The 25,029-nt window shown below is 47.8% G+C and overlaps 7 protein-coding genes across 7 annotated transcripts; 3 read left to right on the forward strand and 4 right to left on the reverse strand.

The window, feature by feature from the left end:
• Positions 1 to 368: 368 nt before the first annotated feature.
• TGAM01_v202094 (hypothetical protein) lies at positions 369 to 2,554 on the forward strand (the record flags this gene model as incomplete). The annotated part of the gene is made up of 5 exons (XM_018800321.1): positions 369 to 654; positions 735 to 898; positions 1,120 to 1,223; positions 1,282 to 1,611; positions 1,672 to 2,554. The coding sequence occupies 5 exons, from the start codon at positions 369 to 371 to the stop codon at positions 2,552 to 2,554; spliced, it is 1,767 nt and encodes a 588-aa protein (XP_018666463.1).
• Positions 2,555 to 3,847: 1,293 nt separating this feature from the next.
• On the forward strand, positions 3,848 to 6,213 carry TGAM01_v202095 (hypothetical protein; the record flags this gene model as incomplete). Its single annotated transcript, XM_018800322.1, has 3 exons — positions 3,848 to 4,834; positions 4,897 to 5,038; positions 5,084 to 6,213. The coding sequence occupies 3 exons, from the start codon at positions 3,848 to 3,850 to the stop codon at positions 6,211 to 6,213; spliced, it is 2,259 nt and encodes a 752-aa protein (XP_018666464.1).
• A 481-nt stretch (positions 6,214 to 6,694) lies between these two features.
• TGAM01_v202096 (hypothetical protein) lies at positions 6,695 to 7,270 on the reverse strand (the record flags this gene model as incomplete). Its single annotated transcript, XM_018800323.1, has 3 exons — positions 6,695 to 6,901; positions 6,954 to 7,067; positions 7,124 to 7,270. 3 exons carry the CDS (start codon positions 7,268 to 7,270, stop codon positions 6,695 to 6,697), a joined length of 468 nt encoding a protein of 155 aa, XP_018666465.1.
• A 967-nt stretch (positions 7,271 to 8,237) lies between these two features.
• On the reverse strand, positions 8,238 to 8,687 carry TGAM01_v202097 (hypothetical protein; the record flags this gene model as incomplete). Its single annotated transcript, XM_018800324.1, has 1 exon — positions 8,238 to 8,687. The coding sequence occupies one exon, from the start codon at positions 8,685 to 8,687 to the stop codon at positions 8,238 to 8,240; it is 450 nt and encodes a 149-aa protein (XP_018666466.1).
• A 1,910-nt stretch (positions 8,688 to 10,597) lies between these two features.
• TGAM01_v202098 (hypothetical protein) lies at positions 10,598 to 12,224 on the reverse strand (the record flags this gene model as incomplete). Its single annotated transcript, XM_018800325.1, has 3 exons — positions 10,598 to 10,638; positions 11,204 to 11,841; positions 12,076 to 12,224. The coding sequence occupies 3 exons, from the start codon at positions 12,222 to 12,224 to the stop codon at positions 10,598 to 10,600; spliced, it is 828 nt and encodes a 275-aa protein (XP_018666467.1).
• Positions 12,225 to 13,693: 1,469 nt separating this feature from the next.
• TGAM01_v202099 (glucose-methanol-choline oxidoreductase) lies at positions 13,694 to 18,057 on the forward strand (the record flags this gene model as incomplete). Its single annotated transcript, XM_018800326.1, has 8 exons — positions 13,694 to 14,357; positions 14,513 to 15,065; positions 15,134 to 15,465; positions 15,523 to 15,709; positions 15,774 to 16,012; positions 16,063 to 16,311; positions 16,370 to 17,549; positions 17,622 to 18,057. 8 exons carry the CDS (start codon positions 13,694 to 13,696, stop codon positions 18,055 to 18,057), a joined length of 3,840 nt encoding a protein of 1,279 aa, XP_018666468.1.
• A 3,605-nt stretch (positions 18,058 to 21,662) lies between these two features.
• Positions 21,663 to 23,805, reverse strand: TGAM01_v202100 (hypothetical protein; the record flags this gene model as incomplete). Its single annotated transcript, XM_018800327.2, has 5 exons — positions 21,663 to 22,338; positions 22,423 to 22,538; positions 22,597 to 22,859; positions 23,061 to 23,528; positions 23,730 to 23,805. The coding sequence occupies 5 exons, from the start codon at positions 23,803 to 23,805 to the stop codon at positions 21,663 to 21,665; spliced, it is 1,599 nt and encodes a 532-aa protein (XP_018666469.2).
• Between the last annotated feature and the right edge of the window lie 1,224 nt (positions 23,806 to 25,029).

The following is a 25,029-nucleotide window of genomic DNA, read 5'->3' on the forward strand; positions in this document are numbered from 1 at the left end:
ACTGAACTAAACGTCTGAGATCATTCTCATGTTTTCTTCTATTCTGGTTCTAGTGGCTTCCCCTCGATACCCCCAGACTCGGACCCCACGGGGAACGGCGACTCGGCCGGAGAAGGGGAACGGGGATCCATCTCGGACACCCACCCCCTCCCGGAACTCGGCCGTGCGGAGGGGACGCCTCTGATGGCGGGTGCATCATTCTAAGTGGTTGTGTAATTGTGATGATAATGTCTGTAAGTAATCTTGAATCTATAAATAGTGGCGCATGACCTATCGATTTGTGAATTAAGGAAATCTCGTTGACAAGACTTACCCTGCCTCAGAAAACTAGGCTAGTTTTCTCGGAAGATCAAATATTCTTTTCCACAATGGCACACAAGTTTGACGATGTTGAAGTTATGTATACAAACGCCAACCCTAACTTCCATGACTGGTGGATTGATTTTGGTCCCTCGAAACGAATTCTCCCTCGAGGGTGGCAGCGAGACCCGGACCGCTTAGCTTTGAAGGAAGACCTTATATGGGAAAAAGACGTCGAGATCCCCATGCGTGATGGTGTCAAACTATACGCTGACATCTTTCGGCCCGCTAAACTTGATGGCCAGAAGCTCCCCGCTTTGCTTCCATGGTCACCATACGGCAAAACAGGCACAGGTAATAACCCTTCTCCCAAACACACATTACTCGATACGAATCTAACGCATGGTGCTTGTCCTTAGGCTACTTTCAGACAGTAAACATGTCGCACATCGGAGTCCCTAAAAGCGCTCTTAGTGGGCTGGAAAAGTTCGAAGCCCCTGATCCAGCCGAATGGTGCCCCAGGGGTTATGTCCTCGTTCAGCCCGATTCCCGCGGGTGTTATAATTCCGAAGGTGACATGGTTATGATGGGAACGCAGGTATGTACTTGCATTTCAACATATCAATCCTTACCTTTCGCCTCCACTCAAGAAGTTGATATTGTGAGAGGACAATCTTTGATGAGTGTGTAACATCCTTGGTTGAGGCTCCGAAAGTCTGTTCAATGTTATTAACCCTACAGACCCCTTCGTACACTGATCTTCGCTTGTCTGGTGCAGATGCAGTGACAAATATAATACTTACAGTTTGTCGCGTCTAGGAAGGGCGTGACGGCTACGATACAATCGAGTGGATTGCAAAGCAAGAATGGAGCAACGAGTCCGTTGCTCTGGTAGGTAATTCATGGCTTGCATTCACGCAGTGGTATGTCTCTTCAAATATATCAATCATTCGCGAGATTCATTGACAAATTCTATGATAGGTTCATTGCAGCTGAACAGCCACCTCACCTGAAGGCAATCGCTCCATGGGAAGGTATCGGGGATTTCTACAGAGAAAGCATCTGCCGAGGTGGCATTCCTAATTACACGTTTTGGGACCTTCTCACGGACAAGCTGAACGGAAGAAACAAGCGTGAGGACATCGTTGCAATGATTCAAAAGCATCCGTTAATGAACAAGTACTGGGAGGACAAGAAGCCGAGACTGCAGGATATCAAAGTTCCGATGTATGCCTTAGCTAGCTACTCCTCTGGCTTGCACACAGAAGGCTCGATCCGAGGATGGAAATATTCTAGCTCCTCTGAGAAATGGTACGTCTTGAGAGTCCTCCTCAATTGCCAGGAAGGGATTAACAGTTGTTTTGGATATAGGCTTCGGATACATCCAACTCAAGAGTGGTTCGATATCTATACTCCTGAAGCCAATGATGACTTGCAAAGATTCCTCGATCATTATCTCCTCGGTAGAGATAATGGGTGGGAAGTTACCCCCAAGGTTCGAGTCTCCCTTCTTCGATATAATGCCCCATCTATTTCTTTCCGAGCTGAGGATAACTACCCGCCGAACCGAGCGCAATATGAGACACTTTATCTCGACGCTGGTAATGGAGCTCTACAGTCGGAGGTGGCTTCAACGAACGCTTCTGTCTCCTACAATTCGACCTCGTGGCAGGACGATGGCGCCCACTTCACATATAAGTTTGATCGATATACAGAGCTTTGTGGCTTCTCCAAAGCAAAGCTCTTCATGTCATGCAACGACCTAGATGATATGGACGTCTATATTGTTATCAGAAAACTTGATGAAGATGGCAATGCTCTCATCAACTACAATATCCCCTTCATCAATCAAAAGCCTGGTACAAAACCAGCAGACATTCCTAGTATCAACCTTTATAAATACGTTGGGCCTACAGGGCGACTGCGCGCATCAAAGCGGGAGACTGCGGAGGATCCATACCTGACGGATGAAATGCGACTACGTCAGACGCCAACTGAGCTTTGGTATCCTCACTACAAATCTGAGAAAATACCAACGGGTCAGGTTGTCGAGCTCGACATTGCCATTTGGCCAGGTGGCATTGTATTTGAGGCGGGTGAATCGCTTCGTTTTGAAGTCAAGGGACACGAGCCGATATTTCCTGAGTTTGAGCCACTGCTCCAAACTCAAGAGACCCTGAATGTTGGAAGACATATCGTGCACACGGGACCGAATTACTGCAGCCAGATTATTGTACCATTGATTAGATATTGAGTTAGTGACATAATTGGGCCTTTGTGTCTCTCTCGCCCCCAAGTATATCAACGGAAATCCTGCGCTCAGAGTCTTACTTCGTGGCACGTGTCAAAGTTGTTGTCCAACATTCAGGCCTTGAGAACAAATTCAATATTTAGATATCATGTAGATCAAGAGCAAGATGACTTATAAGGTGCAGAATCATGGCCTTGAATTGTTCGTTGGTGTGTTTACTTGATGACTTGAGCATAGTCATGACAGAGGCGGCAGGCCGTTGACGAAGTCATTGGCAGACCACTCAAATGTAACCACCACCCGTTTCAGCGTGCATTATACTAGTACTATACTAGAGATGGATACGTCCCTTGACTGCTGGGTGTATGTGACGAGATAGTCTTAGTAGCTATAGGATAATGCCAATGATCAAAAGTGCGACGGATTTGTCCACCGCTAGCGCGACGATTATCAATCATGGCCGTCGCATCAGTACATAGTAATATGGAGGCTCCCCCACCCCCGCTCCGGCCGGCATCAGCTTAACGACTCCAGCTACCCGGAAGACCTCACTCTATGCCCACCTGCCCACCTGCTCCGACTACCACATCGTTCGCTAATAGTTGCATACCATGGACTTGACTACTACATTGTCCCAGGTGGCTGTTTCACCGCTTCTTTGCTCCAGAAGGGATACACCACCTGTTCATAGCAAGACTAATCCTGTCTCTGTTCCTTACGATTGTTCAGTATGTTCGAAACGATATGAGCGTTTAGACCATCTGAAGAGGCATGAACTCTCCCGTAAGTTTTAATTGGTATTTATAGGAGAAATTCGGAGTTCAGCAAACTTACCAACATAATCAAGACCAAAACTCGCGCCATCATGCGTGCCCACACTGTCCAAGACGGTTCAATAGGAAGTGAGTGGAAATGAACATCTTTCGCGTTGAACGATCAGATATGACATACCATTCTAATACCTGGCTTCCCAGGGATCTTCTTAGCCGACATCTGGCTATCCACAGATCACAACTCGACCAAAGCTCTAGGCAAGGACGCGCTGTGCAAGCTTGTGCAATGTGCATAACAGCGAAGACAAAATGCAGCAATAAAAGGCCTTGTCAAAGATGTCGATCTAAAAACCTACATTGCATCGATACAATACCTCGGCTGAGAAGATGCCAGCGAGATAGTTCTGCCACCACCGATGATGCCAGTCCCAACGATGAAGCTCATCTACCATGCGACGACAGCCTAAAGACGGGGGTTTCAACTCCACCAAACTCAAGAGAAACTACGTCAACCTCGACGATAATGGTCGATCCGACTAGCGAACGAACTGTCGATATTACTACTAGCCTCTCCGAGAGAGAACTTGATCACAGTGATGCGACCCTGGACGTGTCAAGAGACAACCTTGTTGCCTCTCTTGATTTTGGCCAAATCACAAGAGGAAACGCCGACAGTTTATCCAGTAATACATTCCTTCTGGATACAGATACGCAAAACTTCTGTTTACCTACAGACATCTTCTCATTATATCACGATTCACATTTCACTCTTGATGCTGCTCTTCAGAGCCTATATCCCGAGCCTTTCGTTGGCAATATTTCTAACGATTTCAATGTTCCGCCTCAAGAGTCAGTGAGCACCGCCGATATCACTTTGTCTGGGAATGCATCACAAGGTGATTACCATAATGCAAGGGTACCCAAAAGTTCCAAGGCATCCCCTTGGCCATGGACTCTAGCCAACCGGGATCATCTTGGTACAGATGCATGGCGAGTTCCTGTTAACGAAACACATATACTTCAATCGACAGAGTTCAGCAAAGAAAAACCGTCGTCCTCACACTACAATCGAATTCGGGAAACCGCCACCAGGGATGAGATGCTGTCCATGGTATCGAAGTTTTCATCATCCCCGTTTAATATCCGTTGCTTCCCGTCTCTTGCTGTTCTCAATAGCTTAACGCAAACATTCTTCGAGCATCAGGATATCAGTATTGATTCATGGATTCATTCTGCATCATTCGACCCAGATACCTGCAGAAGTGAACTTCTGGCCGGTATTGTAGCAGCTGGGTCTACCATCTCCACCGCACCCAATATCTGGCGGATGGGGTTCGCCCTACAAAAAGCAGTGTGGCTGGCTGCATGTCATTTCGTTAGCCACGAAAATAACCTCATTCATAATCTTCAGTTGAACCAAACATTCCTGCTTTGGGTCGAAATTGGCCTTTGGAGTGGGGTCCGTCAAAAGATGGAAGTTAGCGAGGGCTTCGCAAGCAGTGGTTTGACAGTAAGTCCTCCCACCTCTTTTGAGATTTCAGTCGAGTCCTTTATACTAATACGTTGGTGCAGATGCTTCGTAGAGTGGGCGCTTTCCGTAAGGGATACTACCTACCTTCAGTGATTCCCCATGAAGAAGACGAGGGAGATGGAATAAGACATAAATGGCTACGTTGGGTGGAACAGGAGTCTTTCAAGCGGCAAGTTCCCTTACGTTGGTCTTTTTCAACGCCTCACAGCTAATATGCTTATAGACTAGCCCTCAGACTTCTCATGAATGAAATGCGAAACTCCATTGCATTTACTCGAGGCCCCATGTGGTCTGGGCTCGAGATCAGCTTCAGTTTGCCCGCTGCAAGAGACCTTTGGGATGCCAAAACACCCGAACAGTGGAAGGACATATACCTCAGCAAGCCCAACCGCTCGGTCTCCATCACGCTCATTGAAGCCGTTGCCGATGCGTCCAAACTCCGAGACATGAGTGATGTTGTTGACGTGGACTTCATTTCCCTAGCCATCACTTATATGCTTTGGGGTCGAGTCTGGTCCTACACTGATTCAACGAGCTTCAGTCTCCGTGGTAGCTCCTCTGTCTCTCATAGCCCAGGGAGCTTGTGGATTGAGGCACATCGACAGGAGTTGAAAAAGCAAATAGAGACAACGGCCCTAAAGCTTCAAAATATGAAAGTGTTTTCATCTGAAGCTAGACTCGTCAGTGAATTGTCTTTGATGTTTTTACACACATCATCAGACGACGTTCAGAAATTTGCTGGACGGTACGGAGATGCCGAGTTACGTCAGGTGCAGTGTCACTTTCGTGAGTGGATCGACAACGAAAATGAACACCATACTCTTTGGCATGCCGGACAAGTCATCAAGGCGGTACGATCTATTCCCCGTGCCCAGGTCAGTGGATTTCATGCAATTGCGGCCTATCACGCCTGTCTATGCATTTGGATGTTCACCATGCTTAAGCACAACATGCATGTTACGACAAGTGGCAGATCTGAGTTTGGGCTTGAACGTAGTCAAGAGAACCTTGGCGATGCATTTGCCACGGCAGACAGCACTTATCCTTCTACCTCTATTGCTCGAGGGCAAGTCTCTTTAACCCAGTCTAAGCCACGGCAAATTGCAGCAACCACTCAACAGGACAAGCCACGTATTTTACTAGACGGCGACTATACGGCTGATGTGGAGATGTTCCTCCGAACCGGCTTTGGAAGTCCCTTCGTACATGTTGCAGGCCGCGTTGAGGAGTTGGATAACCCTAAAATAATTCACATGTTACTTATGGACGTGTTCAAGGGTGATTTTCACTTCAAAGCTCACCTCGCCCCACTGCTTGAGAACCTGATCGATGCAGCGGAAGAGTTGAGCAATGCATGAGATGTGTCTCTTCAGACAAGTTATATGTACAGTAATCTCTATGCCACAGAAGCTACTACAAAGTATTAAACGTCTTCCATCATGCGGTCCGATATCTGGGATGAGAAGAGTCTTTCACAATGAAGCACTTCGGAGATGGATAGGACGATACTTGAGTCTATGAGTTTTATGGTGAAGCAGTACGTGACATACGGACAGCAAGGGCGTCATGAGCTCTGCGAACAATTGCCTAGGTGCCAGTGGTCAGCTAAGCCTCGTAACATCAGCATAGAACGAAATATATATGAAAACAGTATAAGAAATGGCACAACACCATACGTAAGGTTCAATTTTAATTTGTAGTATATGATACTGCCTATTGAAGCTGCTCTTGCCGACAGATGATCAATTTCCGAGCCGTCATATTCTAAGTCCCGGATTACAATTTACACATAAACTAAGTATCAAGACTGATAAGTCATCTCTTAGGCGAAAGTTTTTGTCACTCCTTGATCTCGCGTTTATGAAATACATCTAGATAAGCCTCAGACGTTGAAACCCCAAAGCCTGCAGGAATATTAGACTCACCTGGGACCTCGGGCATCCAACTAGCTCTGTCCTTGCAGAAGAATTCGCCCTTTGGTGGGAGCTTCTCGGGATCATCAAGTGTGCCCCATGTGATGTAACGGAACTTGTCCGCAGCTTGCTCCTGTTCAGAATAAGCATTCGTACCGTCCCCCTCTTCTTCAGAAAGTACTCACTCCGTATTCGCAAAGGAACGACCCGCATTTATCGCAGAACTCTCTGACTACCCCATTCTCCTGCTTGAACAACTTCGGTTTGCCTTGCTCGTACTTGAACCCATCTATCGGAACCTAGACAGAGGTTAGCCCAGGCGTGGTGCATCGACCGCAGCGGCAAGTCGTCAGACCTTAGTTGTGAGACCGTAGTTGGTACCAAATGCCTTCTTGCAGCTCGAGCAATGACACAGGGACGTTCGGGCGATATCTGGGGAGTCCAAGTCTACTGAGTATTGGACAGCCGTGCATGTGCAACTACCGGTCAAGTGGAGAGGCATGGCGCGGATGGTAGATGTGGAAGTCGGAACCGAGTGGAAGTGATGTATAATACAACGCAATTGAGGGCACCGTGAGAACCTAATATCGACAAGTATTTAATATGTCATTTATGAGTTTGTTTGTTGTTGAGTACTAGAACTAGTTCTCGTTCTTCTGTGTGATGCGGCGATGATGAAACGGTTTCGCCGCTTATAAGACGGCGATGATCTACTGACGTCACGATAGCCACCGCGTCGTCAACCTTCGCTTGCCAAGCAACGACATGGCATGGTCATAATCCTTGACCCGTAAAGTTTACTAGGCTGAGAATAGCGCTTCGTCTTCGATACAACGATTCCCATTCACAGACATATGGCAACTGTGATGCTAAGTCCTCTTGACAATGTTATTAGAAGACGGCCCAATCAGATAATTTTCGCTTCACAAAAACGGATACACCGCGCTAAAGCCAACCCCCTGTCTCGAACCGGAGCCCAATGACTCGTTCTCGATAGGGTTTTCCAAAGGAGTTCTGACTTACCTAGGCTATTCTTGGGTTTCCTGCACTGGCTTGGGTCGCACTGTCATTTGGAGAAAAGCCCCGACACGCATCTGCTGGAACAGAGCTCACTACATTGTTGTCTGTAGTATCTTGACTGCTGTCTACTGTCATTGTTAGAAGAGTAGAGTTCACATCAACATACCGCTAACAATGATTCTAGGATTCTCGACTAGGAACAGTGCTGGGGAGCAATTGGGACATGGATCGGTGATTTCAAGCCGGTCCCGGTCAATCTTCCGGCTATCACGGGATGCACTTGATTGCATGATGCAAAGCTTCATTTCGAGTGAAAAGAGTAACCTTTTCTCTTGATTGATGAGAGAACCAGATTCTAAATTACTTGCATTGTCTACACGGCTTAACTCTTCAACTCCAATAGCCTCGGTTCATGCCTTCTAATCGCCAGGGGTTCATGTCTCAGTGTCTCAGTAATCTACCCGTATCTGTCCTCCCAGAGCCTCCGTTGCAAAGTTGAACAGCCCAAAGCGATAACCTATGTAGCCCATGGTGGATCTGGTCAACAAGTATACTAAACCAAATTGCGTGAACGTTGTGCCATCAAAGCTGTACTCAAATGTGGCATTTCTCGCATCATTCTCGTGCCCATCTGCATGAGCAGCCCTCAGACCTACCTTGATCCGTAGCCATACTCGATCGCTCGCCAGCGATCTCTCCGATTTGATCGAGCCATTCGAGACGCATTGCCAGTCCAAAGCTACAGGGCGGCCATTGACGTACCCTACAGGCACATTCAGAGGACCGACTTTTACATTGCCGACATAGACCAGCTTGGCTTCCTCCGCATGCTTATGGATACCGATATAGGCACTGTCATCGCGGAACATAGATACGCCAGCTCTATCTCCATCCTTCATCTTGGAAACCCTTATGCAGAATGTAGCTATGCTCCCAGGTCCGGTAGTGGGGAGGGTAAGCGTGTTTGAAGCAAGGTGAAGACTTGGTGTCACAGTATCATAATAGAATCTCTCAATCGGTGGGTGAGCTGTCCAAATGTCACTGGGAGACTTTGCCGTATATACATACGTTTTGTCTGTCCCTTGTATTGCAGTGTAAAAGTAGAACTGTTTATCGCTCTCCCGATGTTTGACTGTCGAGGCCCATACCCCTTTTCCGAGGCAGCCAGTCGCTTGCCGTTAAGTGAGAATCGACTGGACGGAAGAAGCTCGGAGGCGGACTGACCAATGTAATCCTAGTCAATGAGATTGCGGGAGCTCAGAATGGGTGCACCTGGCGAGAAATGAAATGAGGAAGCACTCATATGATATATGGTCGCCGACGCGGAAGACTTCGGGGACTGGTAAGTCTTCCCACAGCACTGGATAAAGAAGTGTTGACGGCATGGCGCTTTTTGGACGTGCTCACGAAGCAGAGCACTGCAATCTCTTTCAAGGGTTCGCCCTTGGGTCTCAACAAAGGTGAAGTAGATGATAATAATCAAGCAGGCGTTGAAAACAATCTGAATAATGTAATCATAATAACGCCATGAGAGATTGGCGATGCCTACCGGGACAGGGTATTGTGGCGCAAAGCCTCCGGTATTGATCAAGAAAAGATGTATGCTGAACATGAAACCTCTCTGCTTCGTCGTGAGAGTTTCGACGGGATACGCAATGACCAGTGGGATCCAGCACGGAGCTTGGAAGAAATTGAAGCAGAACATCACGGCCAGAACCCCCTTCCCGTAGGTCTCGTTGTGTGTATCCAGATAGGACTTGGTCAAAGCGGTCCAAACGACATAGAGGGCGATGGCTAACGATGCTTCTTATCACGCTGTTCATGCCACGGAAACTGCTGTCACATCCGATTCTCAACATGTTGTAAACGAAGCAGCAGCTGGCGCCACTCCTTGCCGTGATGCGCCATGTTTTAGACACTATTAACGTTTCACTGGAAGACAAAGTCATTAACCTTCTAGAGCCCTTCCTCCGGATCCACCTGATCACCTACAACAACTAATGTACAGATAATGTCTAGAAAGCACAGTCAAACAGGCAACGGGCTTTGAGAAGGAACTAGCTGATTATTTTGACTAGTCCTACATCTTGACTATATCTTTCAGTCATTTAGTCATTTAAAATCGGGATATTGACAGTATCAGACTAGTAGGGCTAATTTAATGACCGCAAACTCTAAAGCTGCATCTTACACGGACCCTACTTATTAAGAATTATGCAAAGCGATGCACACAGAACCTAGGTGTACACTTTTATAGCTTTCAACTTATGGCGGGGGCAATATGTGCTGGACACCTGGTTTCGATGCAAAGGAGGGTGGACATGGGAACGACACCCGTGGCTATATAGGGGCGGTAAGTGGCGGAAGTTTGTGTGATCAGAAGTATGGGGGAGAATCAGACTGGAATGCTGTAGCCCTGTCTGAACTTTTGATGTCAAATCTTCTACGGTCAATATGTTTCTGGTCGCACTAATGCTCATTCAGTGGGCTCGCTTGCTCCTACGCGTGCGTTACTCAGGTATCTCTTTACCTACACGCATTCTATTGTCCCGGATTGACTTTTCTGTAGGCCTGATTTACTGTAGGCCTGATTTACTGTAGGCTAGTTAATATAGGATTACTATAATCTAAATCAGTAATATATTACTAATTGTATAATAAATAGCAAAAGATATATAAGTAATACTCGGGGGGTCAGTAAGAATTCGGCCAGCACTCCCCGGTGCTACAGTTTCAACATCCGGGCATTGTATCCACTTAGGTCAGAGGCTCAGTCAGCTCGGCCCAGAGATTCAATGAGAAGGCAAGATTAGATGGGGCTATCAGCCTCGCGATGCATGTTGTATCCCACTACGCCAGTTAGTTTAACATCAAGCAAATGAACTACAGCCCGGATTCAAACTACTCCAGGAGAGTTACATCTATGCGGTTAATAGTATCCTCAATTACAAAGTCCTCATCTATTAAAATTTCCAAGATGCAAGATCAATATAAGCATTTGACATCTTCCCGATTACTGTGCGATAATAATACCTTACAGTCTCGTGGTGCTAATTATATACGTCTCCGAAATGGCTACAACGTAAGAGCGCGCCTGCAGTGGCATGCTACCAACATTCCTTGCGTTTATCAGCTATACTACAACTAGTAGAATAGTTTGAAAATAGTTAGATTATAACCTTAACCTAACTATAAACTCAAGACACTGGGCGACCCCCGTTTCGATACTGCCACAACCTGCTTAACTCCCCTATCTTTGGCGCCTGCATGTAACTGCCATAAGTACTATTTCCCGTATGGAATCCTGTATTATTAGTGGGTGTAGCACCTGACACTTCTTCTCTTAGGACGACTTTCCAGTGTTCCTTATTTAACTCTCCCTTGAGTCCGTCCACCAGCCCGCTTAAAGAGGGACTTATTAATTCATTTCCCCTCTCGATCCGATCATCTGCGGCATTAATCAAGACATCCATGTCCATGAAGTCCTCTTCCTCGGGGTCGCGTGTGAAGCGCCCTGTTGGATCAAGAGGGAAGATAGAATCAAGGTAATGCTGGTTGAGCTGATGGCCCGCCCTTGGATTCACAAAAACCTTGCCCATGAAACAATTTTCAAGAGGGTCTTTAGGCTTCGCCTTGGTGAAGTTGAGCACTCCCCATCTGCTGGCAAAATCGTAGGCATTAGCGTAGTGTTCGATATGTGAGATAGCGCGCCCGTGGATGTCCTCAAATGCTACCACCTCGCGTGCAGAAAACTCGGCTGTAGCAGCGGACGGGGTGATGCTACGATACGGATTGCTAAAGTGGTTTGCAAGGCAGCCGAAAGTATACACCTCGAGATATTGAAGGAGATCCTGCGGAACTTCATCGAGGAGCCAGTCTAGTATCATGCCACCCTCGATACCGCCTTGGGAGTGCAGAATCAGGATAACCTTCTTTACGCCCTGCCGGTAGAGTGCCTTTTTCACCAACACATAGCATTGCCGGATGTCCGATGTGGCATAGAGAAGGGCGCGCTGGATCAGACACTGAACGAGATCGAAAACCACACCAAACCTACGGAAAGTTAGAGACTGCTGTGGAGTGGAGTATCTAGTCGCACGGAAGTTGAAGCTTAAGTGAGGGTGGAACAAGGATTATACATACGTCCTGTTATGCACCCCAACGACAGGACGATGGTATGTACGAGATAGCCGGTCGATGTTATTTTGAAGCCAGTTCCTCCTGAACCAGCGCAATGGAGGTTAGCTTATATGCGTCCCGAAATTGTTCCCAGGAGTTTTTTCTTACCCTACACAAATTCCGTTCAAAAAAATCCAGTACTCATCGTCATGTGGAGCCCAACCACGAGAATAGGCGTCTTCAGTTGATTTGAGGCCGTCTTCAGGAATGTCCTTGTTAAAATGTCGACATATAAGGACATTTAGCCCTAGAACCATTGCAATGTATAAGATCAAGATTGAGGCCGGTAGATATAATAAACAGGGTAGAGAGATCAAAAAGCCAAACTGGATAACAAAGAGAACACAATGAAGTGCAATGTCGATGAGGTTAGCTGCCGTAGGGTAGAGTTCGTCCATAGGTCCAGAAGGCCATGGATAGAGTGGCAAAAAAATGAAGGGAATGTACAGGATATTGCGGAAAAAAAGTGTGACATCTGAGGTGAACAATTGCCAAGGAGATCCTGTGTACAAAGGCGGACGCTCTGTGTTTGCGTCTTCTTGCGAGGAAAAGAAATGAGAAGAGTCGGTAGACATCATGCCGGTTGACTAGCATTTAATTTATTGAGCTCAATTGGAGATGACGCTGTCGAGAATGAAGCTTCTTTAATATATAGTCCGGCGGGCATGGGATACCACATGCTACACCTTCCATGGGACACATTAAACAAAATTGCAGGTGGTCTCCAGTACCTCTTTCACATGTCAGCATAATCATTTTTGCTTCCTCACTGACGCTCGCAATCGGTATATCCTCAGGGCTGGGGAATGCATATTAAAGTTTCTATTGTGTTGCTTTTGATATTGGTTATTGGATTTATTGAGGTATTGAGTATGATGTTGAGTGTGTAACGTTAATGAGTCTGATACTACGAGGCTTGATCTATCAAAAACAAAAAAAAAAAAAAAGGTTCTCCTACTGCTGAGCATATCTTCCTCCTACACCACTAAACATAGGTCATTTAGGTGTATCATTCTGGGTTCGTCTATGTGTTTACGTTCAGCTGGCCGAAAGGTTAGCTTATCCAATGAGAACTTGCGTCTGTAAAGATCGGCGTGGCTAGAAAATATAGTTGCGGCTGGAATGTTGTCTCATCGAAACCTGTCTTGATTCGTTCTTTAATTTGCAGCCTGTCAGGCCACTGACTTCAAATCTATCCTACACAGTAGTTATACGTGACGTTAGGTATGCATAGCTAGCAGAGCTCTCCACCTTGCTCCTCTTCTATAGATTCTGTTCAGGCCACTTCGACAACTTCTTAACAGTGTCGACTGCTCAAACTAGCTTTCACCACTGAATGATTACGAGCGCCTCGTAAAGCTTGACTTCAATCAAAACCTAAGTTTTCAACTTTGTAATGTAACAGTTATCGGCATTTGACATTTGCTCCTTGACGGCTAGTGAATCAGCTGTGGCGGCTGATATCCACATGCTAAAAGTAACCTCATCCACCAATCTAATATGTCTGAGCTCCGACATGTGATGCCGACTGAACCCAGTGCTCTTTCTGGAGTTGGACCTATTAAAAACAGAAGCTTAAGGAGAGCAATCTGGGACCCGGGCTGCCCTTTTTCTCAATTCCGCAAGTGGGACTTTCAATTCAAACTTCTGCCGCATTTATTCGCCAACACTCGTATCTAGCCCAATACTCTACGTGCATCACGAGTTACTACATTGCCATACCACTATGCCTACCTCCACAAACAGATCAACCGCTACGTTGGACGGCGCAGAGGTAGCCCAAGGATCGGAGCCCGATTATGGCGACGGGATTCGCAATTCTCTAAATGGCACGACATCTGACGGACGCGCCGATTTCCACCAGCCAGACGGCGTGGAGCCTGAAAGAAGCCATTCGCAAGGGATGCACTCATTTGCTAATGGCGGTAAGCACGACAGCCAATCGCCTCGCCGTTTCCCCCGAATCTCACTCCCTGTTGAGTTAATGCGAGATTCCTATGATGTTGTGGTCATTGGAACTGGATATGGAGGGGGCGTGGCCGCTAGCCGGATGGCAAGAGGCAAACAATCAGTTTGTGTCTTGGAACGGGGAAAGGAGAGATGGCCTGGAGAGTTCCCTGAGACGCTCCCGGACGCAGCCAAGGAGCTTCGTATCAGTGGCGAGTTTTCGCCAGGAGACAGGAGAGGCATCCCAGGAACGCTCGTTGGCGGCGGAAACCCCACTGGGCTCTATCATTTCGCTGTTGGCGAGGGACAAAACGTGTATATGGGCAACGGATTGGGTGGTACTAGTCTACTGAACGCAAACGTTTTTTTGGAAGCAACCCCAGCTGTCCTGGAGTTGGACATATGGCCCAAAGAACTTAGAGGAACAAAGGCGTGGAGAAAATGTAAGCAGGCTCCGAATCCCTTTACCAAACGCTTTCCACATACCTCTGAAGGGGCTTGATGGTTAGGTTTCCTTGGTTTCATTGAAGCGAATCTACCACCTGTCCTATTCCTCTGATGTGATGGATATTCGGGAGGCCCGACTAATATGGTACAGACTACGACCGAGCAAGCGGCGTTCTTGAACCAGTTGAGTATCCTACGACTTTCCCTGAACTTCGCAAAGCGAACTTGCTTAAGAAACAAGCAAATCTTTTGGGCTTGGAAGACAAGTTCTATCGTGTCAAACAAACAACTCGGTTTGAAGACGGGCCGAACAGCTCTGGAGTTTTTATGCGAGCCTCCTCTCTGACAGGCATGGACGCCACTGGCATCAATGACAGGAGCAAATCGACTACTCTGGTGAATTACCTTAGTGATGCATGGAACTGGGGAGCTGAAATCTTCTGCGAATGCGAGGTGCGGTACGTGACGAAAGCCCCAGGACGGGATGGATATATCATCTACTTTGCGTGGCACTCTAGCAAGCGGGGACGCTTTAGGACCCTCTACGACGATTTGATGTGGGTTCACGCAAAGAAGATGGTATTCTTTGGGGCTGGCAGCCTTGGAACTACGGAGATTCTCCTCCGCAGCAAACAGCTAGGTCTCAACATAAGTGATGATCTTGGGACCGAGATGAGCGGAAACGGGGATATGTTGGGCTTTGGGTAAGTCCTACAGGTTATGCTTCCCAATAAGTAAGCAAAGCAAGCGTGACTAACAAAAGATTGGGTAGCTACAACACCGACTATGAAGCCAACTGTCTGGCACATCCTTACCCTACCCCGGACCGACCAGTTGGACCTTGCATCACGTCGGTGCTGGACTTGCGCGACAAGCGGAATCCCTTGGAAGGTTTCGTGGTTGAGGACTGCGCAGTTCCTTTCGCTCTTGGCCCGTTCATGATCCCCATATTGGAGTACTTACCAGACGCGATACGGCCTTCATACAATGCTTTCCGAGCAGTTGCGAAGAATGCAGCGCGGCTGGCAAGCAAGCTTTTTGGGCCGTACTCCCCTCAAGGCAGCGTCGCAAGGACAGGAGTGTATCTGATTATGTCTCATGACAGTGAGTTTCACTGCGGTCTACCTACTGCTTGTGCAAACGCTCATACCCCTTTTATAGGCAGCCAGGGCAGCCTGACTCTTCGGAAAGACAAGCCTGTCCTCACCTATTCTGGTGTTGGCCGTTCCGAATCCGTGTCTCGTATCCATAGCTTCTTGGAAGCGCTGACGACGGCTGTCGGTGGAAACTTTATTGCTAACCCTGCTTGGACTTTACTCGGCGCTCAAGAAATAACAGTTCATCCAATGTATGGCCCATTTGAAGAAATATAATATCTCCAGTATTCTCGACGTCTCTAACGCATCTTGCAGAGGTGGAGCTCGTATGAGCGCAGATGGCACGGGTAACAAGGGCGTGACGAACCACATGGGCGAAATATTCAAGGGCAACGGAACAGAAACTCACCAGGGCTTGATCGTTTGCGACGGCTCCATTGTCCCAGCCGCAGTGGGCGTGAACCCATTTGCAACAATCACTGCCCTTGCTGAAAGATCGGTCGAACTAGTTGCCCAGAAATATGGAATCTCGATAGACTATGACACGAAGAATGGTGACTGTCCTAAAACATTTTTATCTGTGCTAGCGGTTAACAATCAGCAGGTGTACTAGACATGTTCGGCAACCCATCGTTCCCTTTGCCAGGAGATCCAGGCATAAAGAAGTTGGTGCGGACTATTGCCAAAGCTAATGAAAACGGGGATGCTGGGATAGGCTTCTCTGAAGTTATGTCAGGATTCATTCACGCTGGACGTGATATAGGTGATTTCGAAACTGCCGCCAAATTCGCCCGCAGCCGGTGTGAATCTGCGCGCTTCTTCCTCAGCGTCAAGTCTTGGGACACCGCAGAATGTAAGCACATTGCCACGTACCGACCTTTTCAGACATGTAAATGCTGACACCTCGGAAGTGGTCAACAACAGCCTACACCCGGCCAATCTCACTGGTACCTTCTGCTGCAACTCTCTCGGGGGAACATTCATCGTTCATCGTGGCACTTTTCAACTGTTCAATCAAGATTTTCGAGAGCCTGACACCGCGAACCTGACATATAACTTTGACATGGTGTCTCCCAGCGGCACCAGACTGCACTTCAATGGTTACAAAGTCGTCAACACAGCGGCTTACCTCAATCCTTTGGCGATTTTTAGACAAACAACTACACTGTATGTCACTATCACAAACCATGAAGCTGAGATCGTCGGACGTGGCACGCTTCACACCCAGCCCGCGGATCTCTACCGGAAGCTTCAGACTTTCGAGACAACCGGGCCAACGGCATGGGCAAGGTTGACATCCGCTGCAAGCTTTTTTGCCTACTTCGCCAGACAGGTCGCTACTCCGTTCTTCTCAGCACTTGGGTACCTCCAGTGGCCAAGTGACGGAGTGAACTACGCTTCTAGAGTCATTACCGCTTCCCAGGCCATCTCATTAGAAGCAACTGACGGGGTGAAAACGACAATGTTCATGTGGAATCCCATTGGGGAAGATGGGAAGGAGAACTTTGCCCCGTCGCCAACCATTCTCTTCATAGCAGGAGCAGCAACTGACCATACGATGTTTGCCCTCCCTACAATCGAACGGAATGCAGTCGACTATTTCCGCGAAGCCGGCTACAGAGCATACTGCCTCACGCATAGAGTCGGCCGGACCGCTGTGGCGCAAGAGGGACACACGCCGTACGATGCGCGGCGAGACATCCGCGCTGCCCTGGATCATATTCGCAAAGCCGGCGGTGCGCAAGGCCGGGGAGAAGCACAGAAGATTTATGTGGTTGCCCACTGCGCTGGCTCCCTCGCTCTCGCCTGCGGCCTTCTCGACGGCACAATCCCAGGAGATTGGATTCGAGGCATCACCTGCTCAATGGTGTTCATGAACCCAAAGTTTGGCAAGATCGACCATCTTCTATCCGGATTTCCGGTGGACTTGTACGGCAAGTTCGTCAGTCCCTATTGGGATTGCTGCAGCAGTCGAAACGACACATACGTCCAGCGGCTTCTCAATAAAGTTTTGCGTCTCTATCCTGCTGGTGATGCTCGCGAGACATGCAGATCGGTTGTTTGCCACAGAAGTGAATTTGTCTTTGGCCGGTGAGTGCTGGTAACAGTTTAGTCCATTACATGGGATTCCTTACTGACCATATCACGTTAACGGAACACCAGCCTCTGGACCCATAAGAACCTCAATGAGGCAACTCACAGGCATCTAGAGCAATTCCTCGGCGGTACCTCAATGCGGTCTCTCAAATGGCTCATGGATTCTGCGCGGCGTGGGTATGTGACGACCAATGACCCAAGCGTGAGTCTTTTGACACAGGAAAACATGGACCGCTTGAAGGGAATCCCGATACTGTTTCTTTCGGGTACCGGAAACATGGTTTTCACCACGGAGAACACAGATACCTCCTACACCACTCTGTGCAATGCTTATGGGAGGCAGTCGTACGAGAGGGAAGTCTTTGCCGGCAAAGGACACTTGGATGCCTGGATGGGAGCGACTGCGTATCAGGACGTTTATCCAAGGGTGAAGCGACATATTGATGAAGTTATGAAGAAGGAATACGTCTGCAACTATAATAACCAACAAACCGTACACTAAATGTCAAAAAGAATGCTAAGAGACAAGTCTGCGGGCACATACCTATGGATCAGCTTCGTTGTTAATGACCTTTAAAAAGTGGAAGTCTATGAGGTTGAAAAGAGCTTGGATCGGCTGCCACAGGGACTATATCCGCTGATGAGAGAATTCTCGAGCAGGTAGACCTTGCTCATCGAAGTCTAACTCTGGATATCCTTCGATGGTGCACGTTTGCTGTTCGGCCACTCAAACTTAATGAACTTGCATCCGTTATGTAAATAACGCCTACGAGTGTACTAAACAGAAAAGTAGTTTTACAAGGCAAATTGACATCCTGCGGCCATTTCTTGAGTATATCGAACAATGTTATAAGTCTAGTTCACCAAAGCGCCTATGACTTCCTAACAAAGCAAACTTCGAAGTCTGAGGAGATTCCTTGGTTCTCACCGTCAAGTGTTGAAGCAGAGCACTCAAAGTTGGCATCTGCATGCATTTCTTACTTTCACGAAGCGTATGTCGAAGATGCGGACATTTTCACGCTTCTACATGACCGCAGCAGTGACCTTTTCAATGACCGTTTCTCAACGAGCCCAAGCACGGAACGGAAATAGCAGATGGACTTATTATGTCGATATTCCTGGCTTGAACATGCAACAAGCCAGTGGCACAAGCATTTCAACTATTCCAATTAACATGGCGTTAAAATACTGAGGAAATATCCACAGTTCTTTTTGGAGTCCTTGGTCTGGAAGGAGTGGGCCTTCCGGATGGTCGGTCATTGTAATACCGACATGGACCTGCTATCTGTGGTGGCTGCGCTTGGCTTGACCATTTTCATGCGGCGAATTCTGGAAGAAAAAGGGCATTCGCTATACTGGAAGTACTTGTTTTCAAGACAGCTAAAGAAGAAGCTCTTTCAGTAGCCTCCAAGAATGGGCACCTCCCGATTGTCAAATTACTCACCGAGAATGGAGTGCATATTGAGGGTGAATCTTACTATATATCGCCATTAAGAATCGCTTCACGGTATGGTCATCGAGAAATAGCTCAGTTTCTTCTAAGTTGCGGTGCAGAGATCGACGACGAATACATCAGCAGCAGATGGGGGACATCTCCCCTTTTGAGTGATGCGATCCAATCCCAGAATTCGGAGATAGTCAAGCTATTGCTTGAATAGAAAACTCAACTTATTTAAACAGAAAACTCAAGACTGCATAATGCCTCGCCACAAATGGTCGCCGCTGGGGAAAACTACTGCCCGTGAAAATACTATGGATGTGACTGGCCGAGACCTGCAAGGAGACACGCCTCGTCACCTGGCAGCTGAAAGAGGCAGCACCGAAACAATACGGCTACTTTTGGAACACCTCGGCGTTAACGCGAAAGTGGTGAACAAATGGGGTCCAACTCCAATGCATTCAGCGTTAACATACCACCGAGCGGATGTTGTTCGATTTCTACTAAAGAGTTGGAATATGCCCCTCCCCGAGCCCGATGAAAACTGGGCTTGCGGCGCAATACATTTTGCAACGTACAATTACGTGAAACCTAGATCTGATCACCCAGCTTGGAGCCAGACTAGGCTATACGAGCAACAAATCAACAATAAGATATTTCTTAGATTGCTGTAATATTGACCTAAACGATTCTTACAGAGGCTACACGGAGCAGATCCGTTACATGTCGCTGCGCAAAGGTTACGACTCAATGTTGTACAGATCTTATTTCGATATGGAAAGTCAATATTAATGTGATGGATCGTTTTAAGCGAACACCACTCCACTCAGTGGTAAGCACCATGATATCTCCTAGAGACAACCTTGACGGGGGAAGAGCAATCGTCACGGGGCTTATAGCAGCCGGTGCGCCGCTTTCTGCTGTGAATATCAATGGTGATACTCCTCGAGATGTATCTGAGGGGCAGAAATTTGTTAGTCAAGAAAAAGAATGGAGATTGTAGCAGATGAATTTGAAGGAGCTGTTGACGGATGAATGAAGTATTGGTGTAGAACAGCTACACATGCGATTGGCCATACGTAAACTTGTGGATGAGGTATGTACGCTGAAAACAAGAATGATAAAAATGTCTCCTTAGAACTTAACAATGTTTCGTATATAACTGTGTTTGCCTAGAAGACGTGTAGTATGAATATCTTACCTGTCTGAACGGCGTATAGTAAACTTACTACAAACAACGTAAGTCAGTACAACATACAGCCGGGGAGATACGCGTATAACGAGTCTCCATACTAAGCCTAAGCCTAGTATACTACGTTTAGACAACATCTCAGACGTTGCTTATAGAGTGTCCTTTGCCTTCGTGGACATTGACTCAGATATGTGCGAGGATGTACGTAATATAGCAACTTTGTACAGACTGTTTCTCCAGCTCTATGGCTTATACGATGAACTGATACTGATATTGATGCCTTGTCCTTTTGCTTCTGGAGTACCGCACGAGAATAAATGGCACGATACGTAGTTCAAAGTCCGCCGCTGAATCCGCAAGCGGCGTGCCTGGGACCTTTATCCGCCTCAGTCCCCCCTACAGACTTGCAGCCTGGCATTTTCCTCGCAAATGTAAGCAAAATCTATTTAGGTATATCCGTATCACTTGCATTGGCCACAAGATCTTATCAATATACCACCCCGAAAAGCTGCCGAATTCGATACAACCGTGTCAGCACGTCCGATCCACAAACATGCAGAGTTGCTTGAACAATGACATTTCCCCACAAGTTTCGAGGCGAGATACCTGCTGTCACTACATTCCCCAGTCACTGAAACCATTTGCAATGATTAGCAATACCTGGCGGCTGCTGAAGTCCACGGCTGCAGATGGCGGGCAAAGAGGCCTCTGGATATCTCCATCTATCATGGCTCATTCATTTCACAAGGAGGTTCCACCGCTGGGAGATAGGCAGAATGTCATTTCATTCATTCCTTGTGGGCCACGAGTACGATGCAGCATCTAGGCCATCATAAGCCCGGAGGTCATTTCGGCACGGACACATCGGAATTCCGATCGAAGCGAGGGCAACAAGGCTATGTAGAGAAGGGGAAAGGAGCGGAGAGAGACTTGGGTCCGATCTTTGGCTACGCCAGCGGAGATCAATTACCTGATCAAGACGAACAATGTGCTTACTGAGGTGTCTTTTCTTTACTTGTCGCTGACTATGTCGCCGACTATGTCGCCAAGACAAGAAGCCTTGCTAGATAGACATGTCTCTTTCATACAGTGTATTGGAATACTACCAGGTCGCAGTAAGCCTCCACCAAACGCGTCTTGTTCATAGTCGAAAAAGTGAGCTGATAGTGAGAGTGTAGAGACGGAAATAGAGTATACAGTACAATCAATCTGTGTTATCAGCGATAGATGCGAAATACAAATTTTAGAAAGAAAAGACCCCAAAAGTGAAAATGCAGTACAAGCGCTATGCCCCAGAAATGTCAAATCACGTTTACACCAATCATCAGCCTGGACAAACTGTTAATAGAGACACAGACAAACACTGAAAACCCAGAAAGAAGGGAAAAAAGCTAACAATGAGCATTCGTTTCATGGTATCAGAGATTCAGGAGTAAAACTTACCATTCTTTCGCCTCTCTAATACTGCAACTTAATCTCAAGCTTGCATGGCGACCTTCAACTTGTCAAAGTACTGGCCGCACCACGATTCCAGCCACAAGACGTCCTTCAAATTTTGTTTGAGCTGGTCCATATCGTAAATCTCATACTTCTTGCACATGTCCTTAATAGTGTCCAGGAACCAGACGTCTTTGTAAGTTTCCGTACCAGCGGCGTATCCGATAAACAAAATCCACATGATTCGGTTCTTTTGCTGCCGATTAGAGACCCACCACTGCAAAGGCTCGGTATTGAAAGTCTCTTGCAGGCGATCTATCAACATCATCATCATCTTGGCCCTGACAGGAAGCTCTCGTATAGCCAGGTAGAGGTAGATGTTTAAGGCGACGCAGAACGGAAGCACTTTCCCGCAGCTGGTGCCGCGATCATGTTTGTTCGTCTGGAGACAATGTAGCTTGTATTCGATGTCATAAATTCTGTTGTTTATTTCCTTGTTGTTTTGGGTGATTGAGCGGTAATTGTCCTTCTCTTGAGACACGTCGCGGAGTGACTGGACGACCAAGAGGACCGGAAGTTCGTCGTTGAGAATGGTTTGCAGAGGGGAGCTCGCAGGGTCTGAATCAGGCGTGAAGGGTATTTCTTCGACCTTGGGGGAGGATTCTGTGGAAAATTGTGGCGTGCAGTTGAAGACTGTCGAATTGCAGAAATCAGCCCTGTGGAATGGAGTCAGCTGAGTTGCCCTCGTATGGCGGCAGCAACGGTATTTGCGAAGATGAAGATGGCGAGAGTATACTAACCACAGAACAACTCCGCGATGTACGCCCTTGATACTGTCTATACCACCGCGCTTCTGGACCATGTCTTTGAGGCCCTGCATGTGGATGTAGGAAATGTCAAACATGCCAGCAAGGTTCTAAACAACGTAAGCACCTGTATATGATGCATGGGTGCGTACGAAAAGAGAGACATACCTCTTTGGTGGAGATCATGGCGACGGCAGCAATTGTCGAGTCTTCAATCTTGCCACTCTTAATCTGGTTGTTGATGAGACGGAACGCCTCTGAGGAATGATATAAGCATCCTAAGTCATCTTCAAAACCGCGGCGGAGGACGTAGTCGAGAGCGACCAGATACAAAATGGCGTGGAAGAGAGCGCAGTTTTCTCTGGCATCGAAGAGGGTGTAGCCGCCGCCGACGTTGAGCTCGAGGAACTCTTTGATGTAACTTTGCTTATCTGGATGGTGGCGGTCAAGGTTAGAAGAGATAAGGCAAGATACGATAAGACATCTATTGTATACACGAGAGATATGATACGACAATGCATATGCATATGCTAAACGCCAAGCAGAGACAAGATGACGTAATGAGAGGGGCCTGAAACAAGAGATGGAACAGAAACAGAAGCATAGAAAGGGCCGTTTAGAGAGACACTCACAGTACCAGATGAGTTTCATGGCCTCGGGCTTCATGTCAATCTTGAATGAGTCGAACGGATCCAGCGTGGCGCCCAGCATGGTCGGCGGGATCTTCTCCAAGAGGCCGTCGGTCAGGTAGAAGCGAATATCCAGCAGCGGCCCTCGGTCTCTCGCTGGGCGCCCCTTTTGCACGCGGGCGATCTGGACCTGGCTCGCCTTCTTTGCGCGGCTCTTGTCCTTCTTTGCGCCCTTGCCCTTTGCAGAATTTGGCGGCGAGTTGAGGCGGAAGCGGCCCTTGTATTGCGACGGGTCCATGGGCAGGTCGCTGGCGGCGGCTTCAGAGCTGTCGGGGTTGCGCTGCTTCCAGAAGTAGTCCCTCATGGCCTGGGTGCGGACGACCTTGGAGACATCCTTGCGGTTCTTTTGCTTGGTGGACGTGACGGTGACGAACTGCAGCGGCTTGGCGACGGAGGCTCGTTTGGGCGGTGCTTTTGGGTCATGGCGATGAGTTAGTTGGTGAAAGCAGAGATGATAGAAGGAGGCGTTGGGTGAAAATTTGTGGTTAGAGGACGAGGGGTCGTAGAAGTAAGCCAACAGCGTATGATATTCATATGACTGGGTAACAGAGCGAGAGAAGAAGATTCCAAAGGACACCAACAAATCAGAAATAACTAATCAAATCAATTCACCTTTATCTCGTGATAGAGCCCGATCCTCCGGTCCCTGAAACGCGCTGATGCCGCTCGACTGTATACGCAGCGCCATTCTTTTGTCCTGGTGTTTTCGAGTTTGTTGCGCAGAATCGTTTGTCCTGAAGTGCAAAGAATAAGAAAAAGAAGAAGACAGATTCTTGATCTGAGGAAAAAAAGGCTTCGTCTGTCGGTGAACCAGCTTCGCGGGATTGAAGGAGCTGCGAGGAACGGCATCGGCTTCATCACGAGCTGGATCGGATGACTAATGCGCGCTTACTGGGTGCAGCGGTTTAGTGGCGCGGTACAGTCCGCCTGTGCCCCGTAGCGATGGGTACCTGCGGTGCTAACGGGAGAATCCCAACAAGGGGCAGTCTAGTGGGCGATACCTAGCGCACAAGTAGCGGCTACAGGGCTGCATCACAGCCGGCTGCACCTGAAGAGCACTAATGGACGAGAGCTAATCTTTATCAGGCACCATAACTCGCTTCTTCATGAACATCAGGCCAATCAAATATCGCAACATTGCCGATAGTACGTGCGTATCTCCGCTAACAATATATTGACTCCCTCGGCGTTTATTCGCCGCCTCGTATACAGTACCTGCAGCGTCTACTGCAGCATTGTACCACACCTAGCGCTGAGAAACTGCCCCGGATTACATTGTACGATTCGCTGTTGGGTGGGGTTTTCAGGGCTCAAGATGCCGAGTGCCCCCGGCAGCCCTGTTTGTGGCTCCAGCGCTATTCTATAGACGCAGATATCTGTCGAAAGGATTGATGAATCTTTGTTCGGAGTAAAATGCATTGTGCCATCAATCTTATTGTCGTACAGGCCTGGCAGGAGCATGTACTATGCGCCACCAGGATACCTTCAGCTGGAGTACCCTTGCATGCTGCCTGAAGCCAAGAACAGCGGTAGCACTGGGGTTCTTCAGGGTTCTTCAGTGGGGGACATCAATGCCTGTACATCGGTGGGAGGTACCCCGTCCACAGCCTGTACTCTGCCCTGTCCTCACTGCATCGCCCCTAACTGAATCCTACGCAATCCTCCTCTGTCAATGACCCAACAATGCCTTGCTTATGCTTATGCTTGATAGGGCCGCTTTGCAATCTGTTTTGTTTCCCTTCTTTAAGCGAACAATAGCATTACACTATACATACCAAAGTCGAGCTGTCATCCGACAATGCTGGCTGCAGCTTACCGGGGGTCCAGTCCCGAGCGCCGGGATATGGTCAAGAGGGAATCTCACCCTGCATACTACAGTATGTGCGCAAACTCTTTTAACCCTATTTTTCAT

The sequence above is a fragment of the Trichoderma gamsii genome (assembly GCF_001481775.2).
Source record: "Trichoderma gamsii strain T6085 chromosome Unknown Scaffold_5.2, whole genome shotgun sequence".
Classification (NCBI taxonomy): domain Eukaryota; kingdom Fungi; phylum Ascomycota; class Sordariomycetes; order Hypocreales; family Hypocreaceae; genus Trichoderma; species Trichoderma gamsii.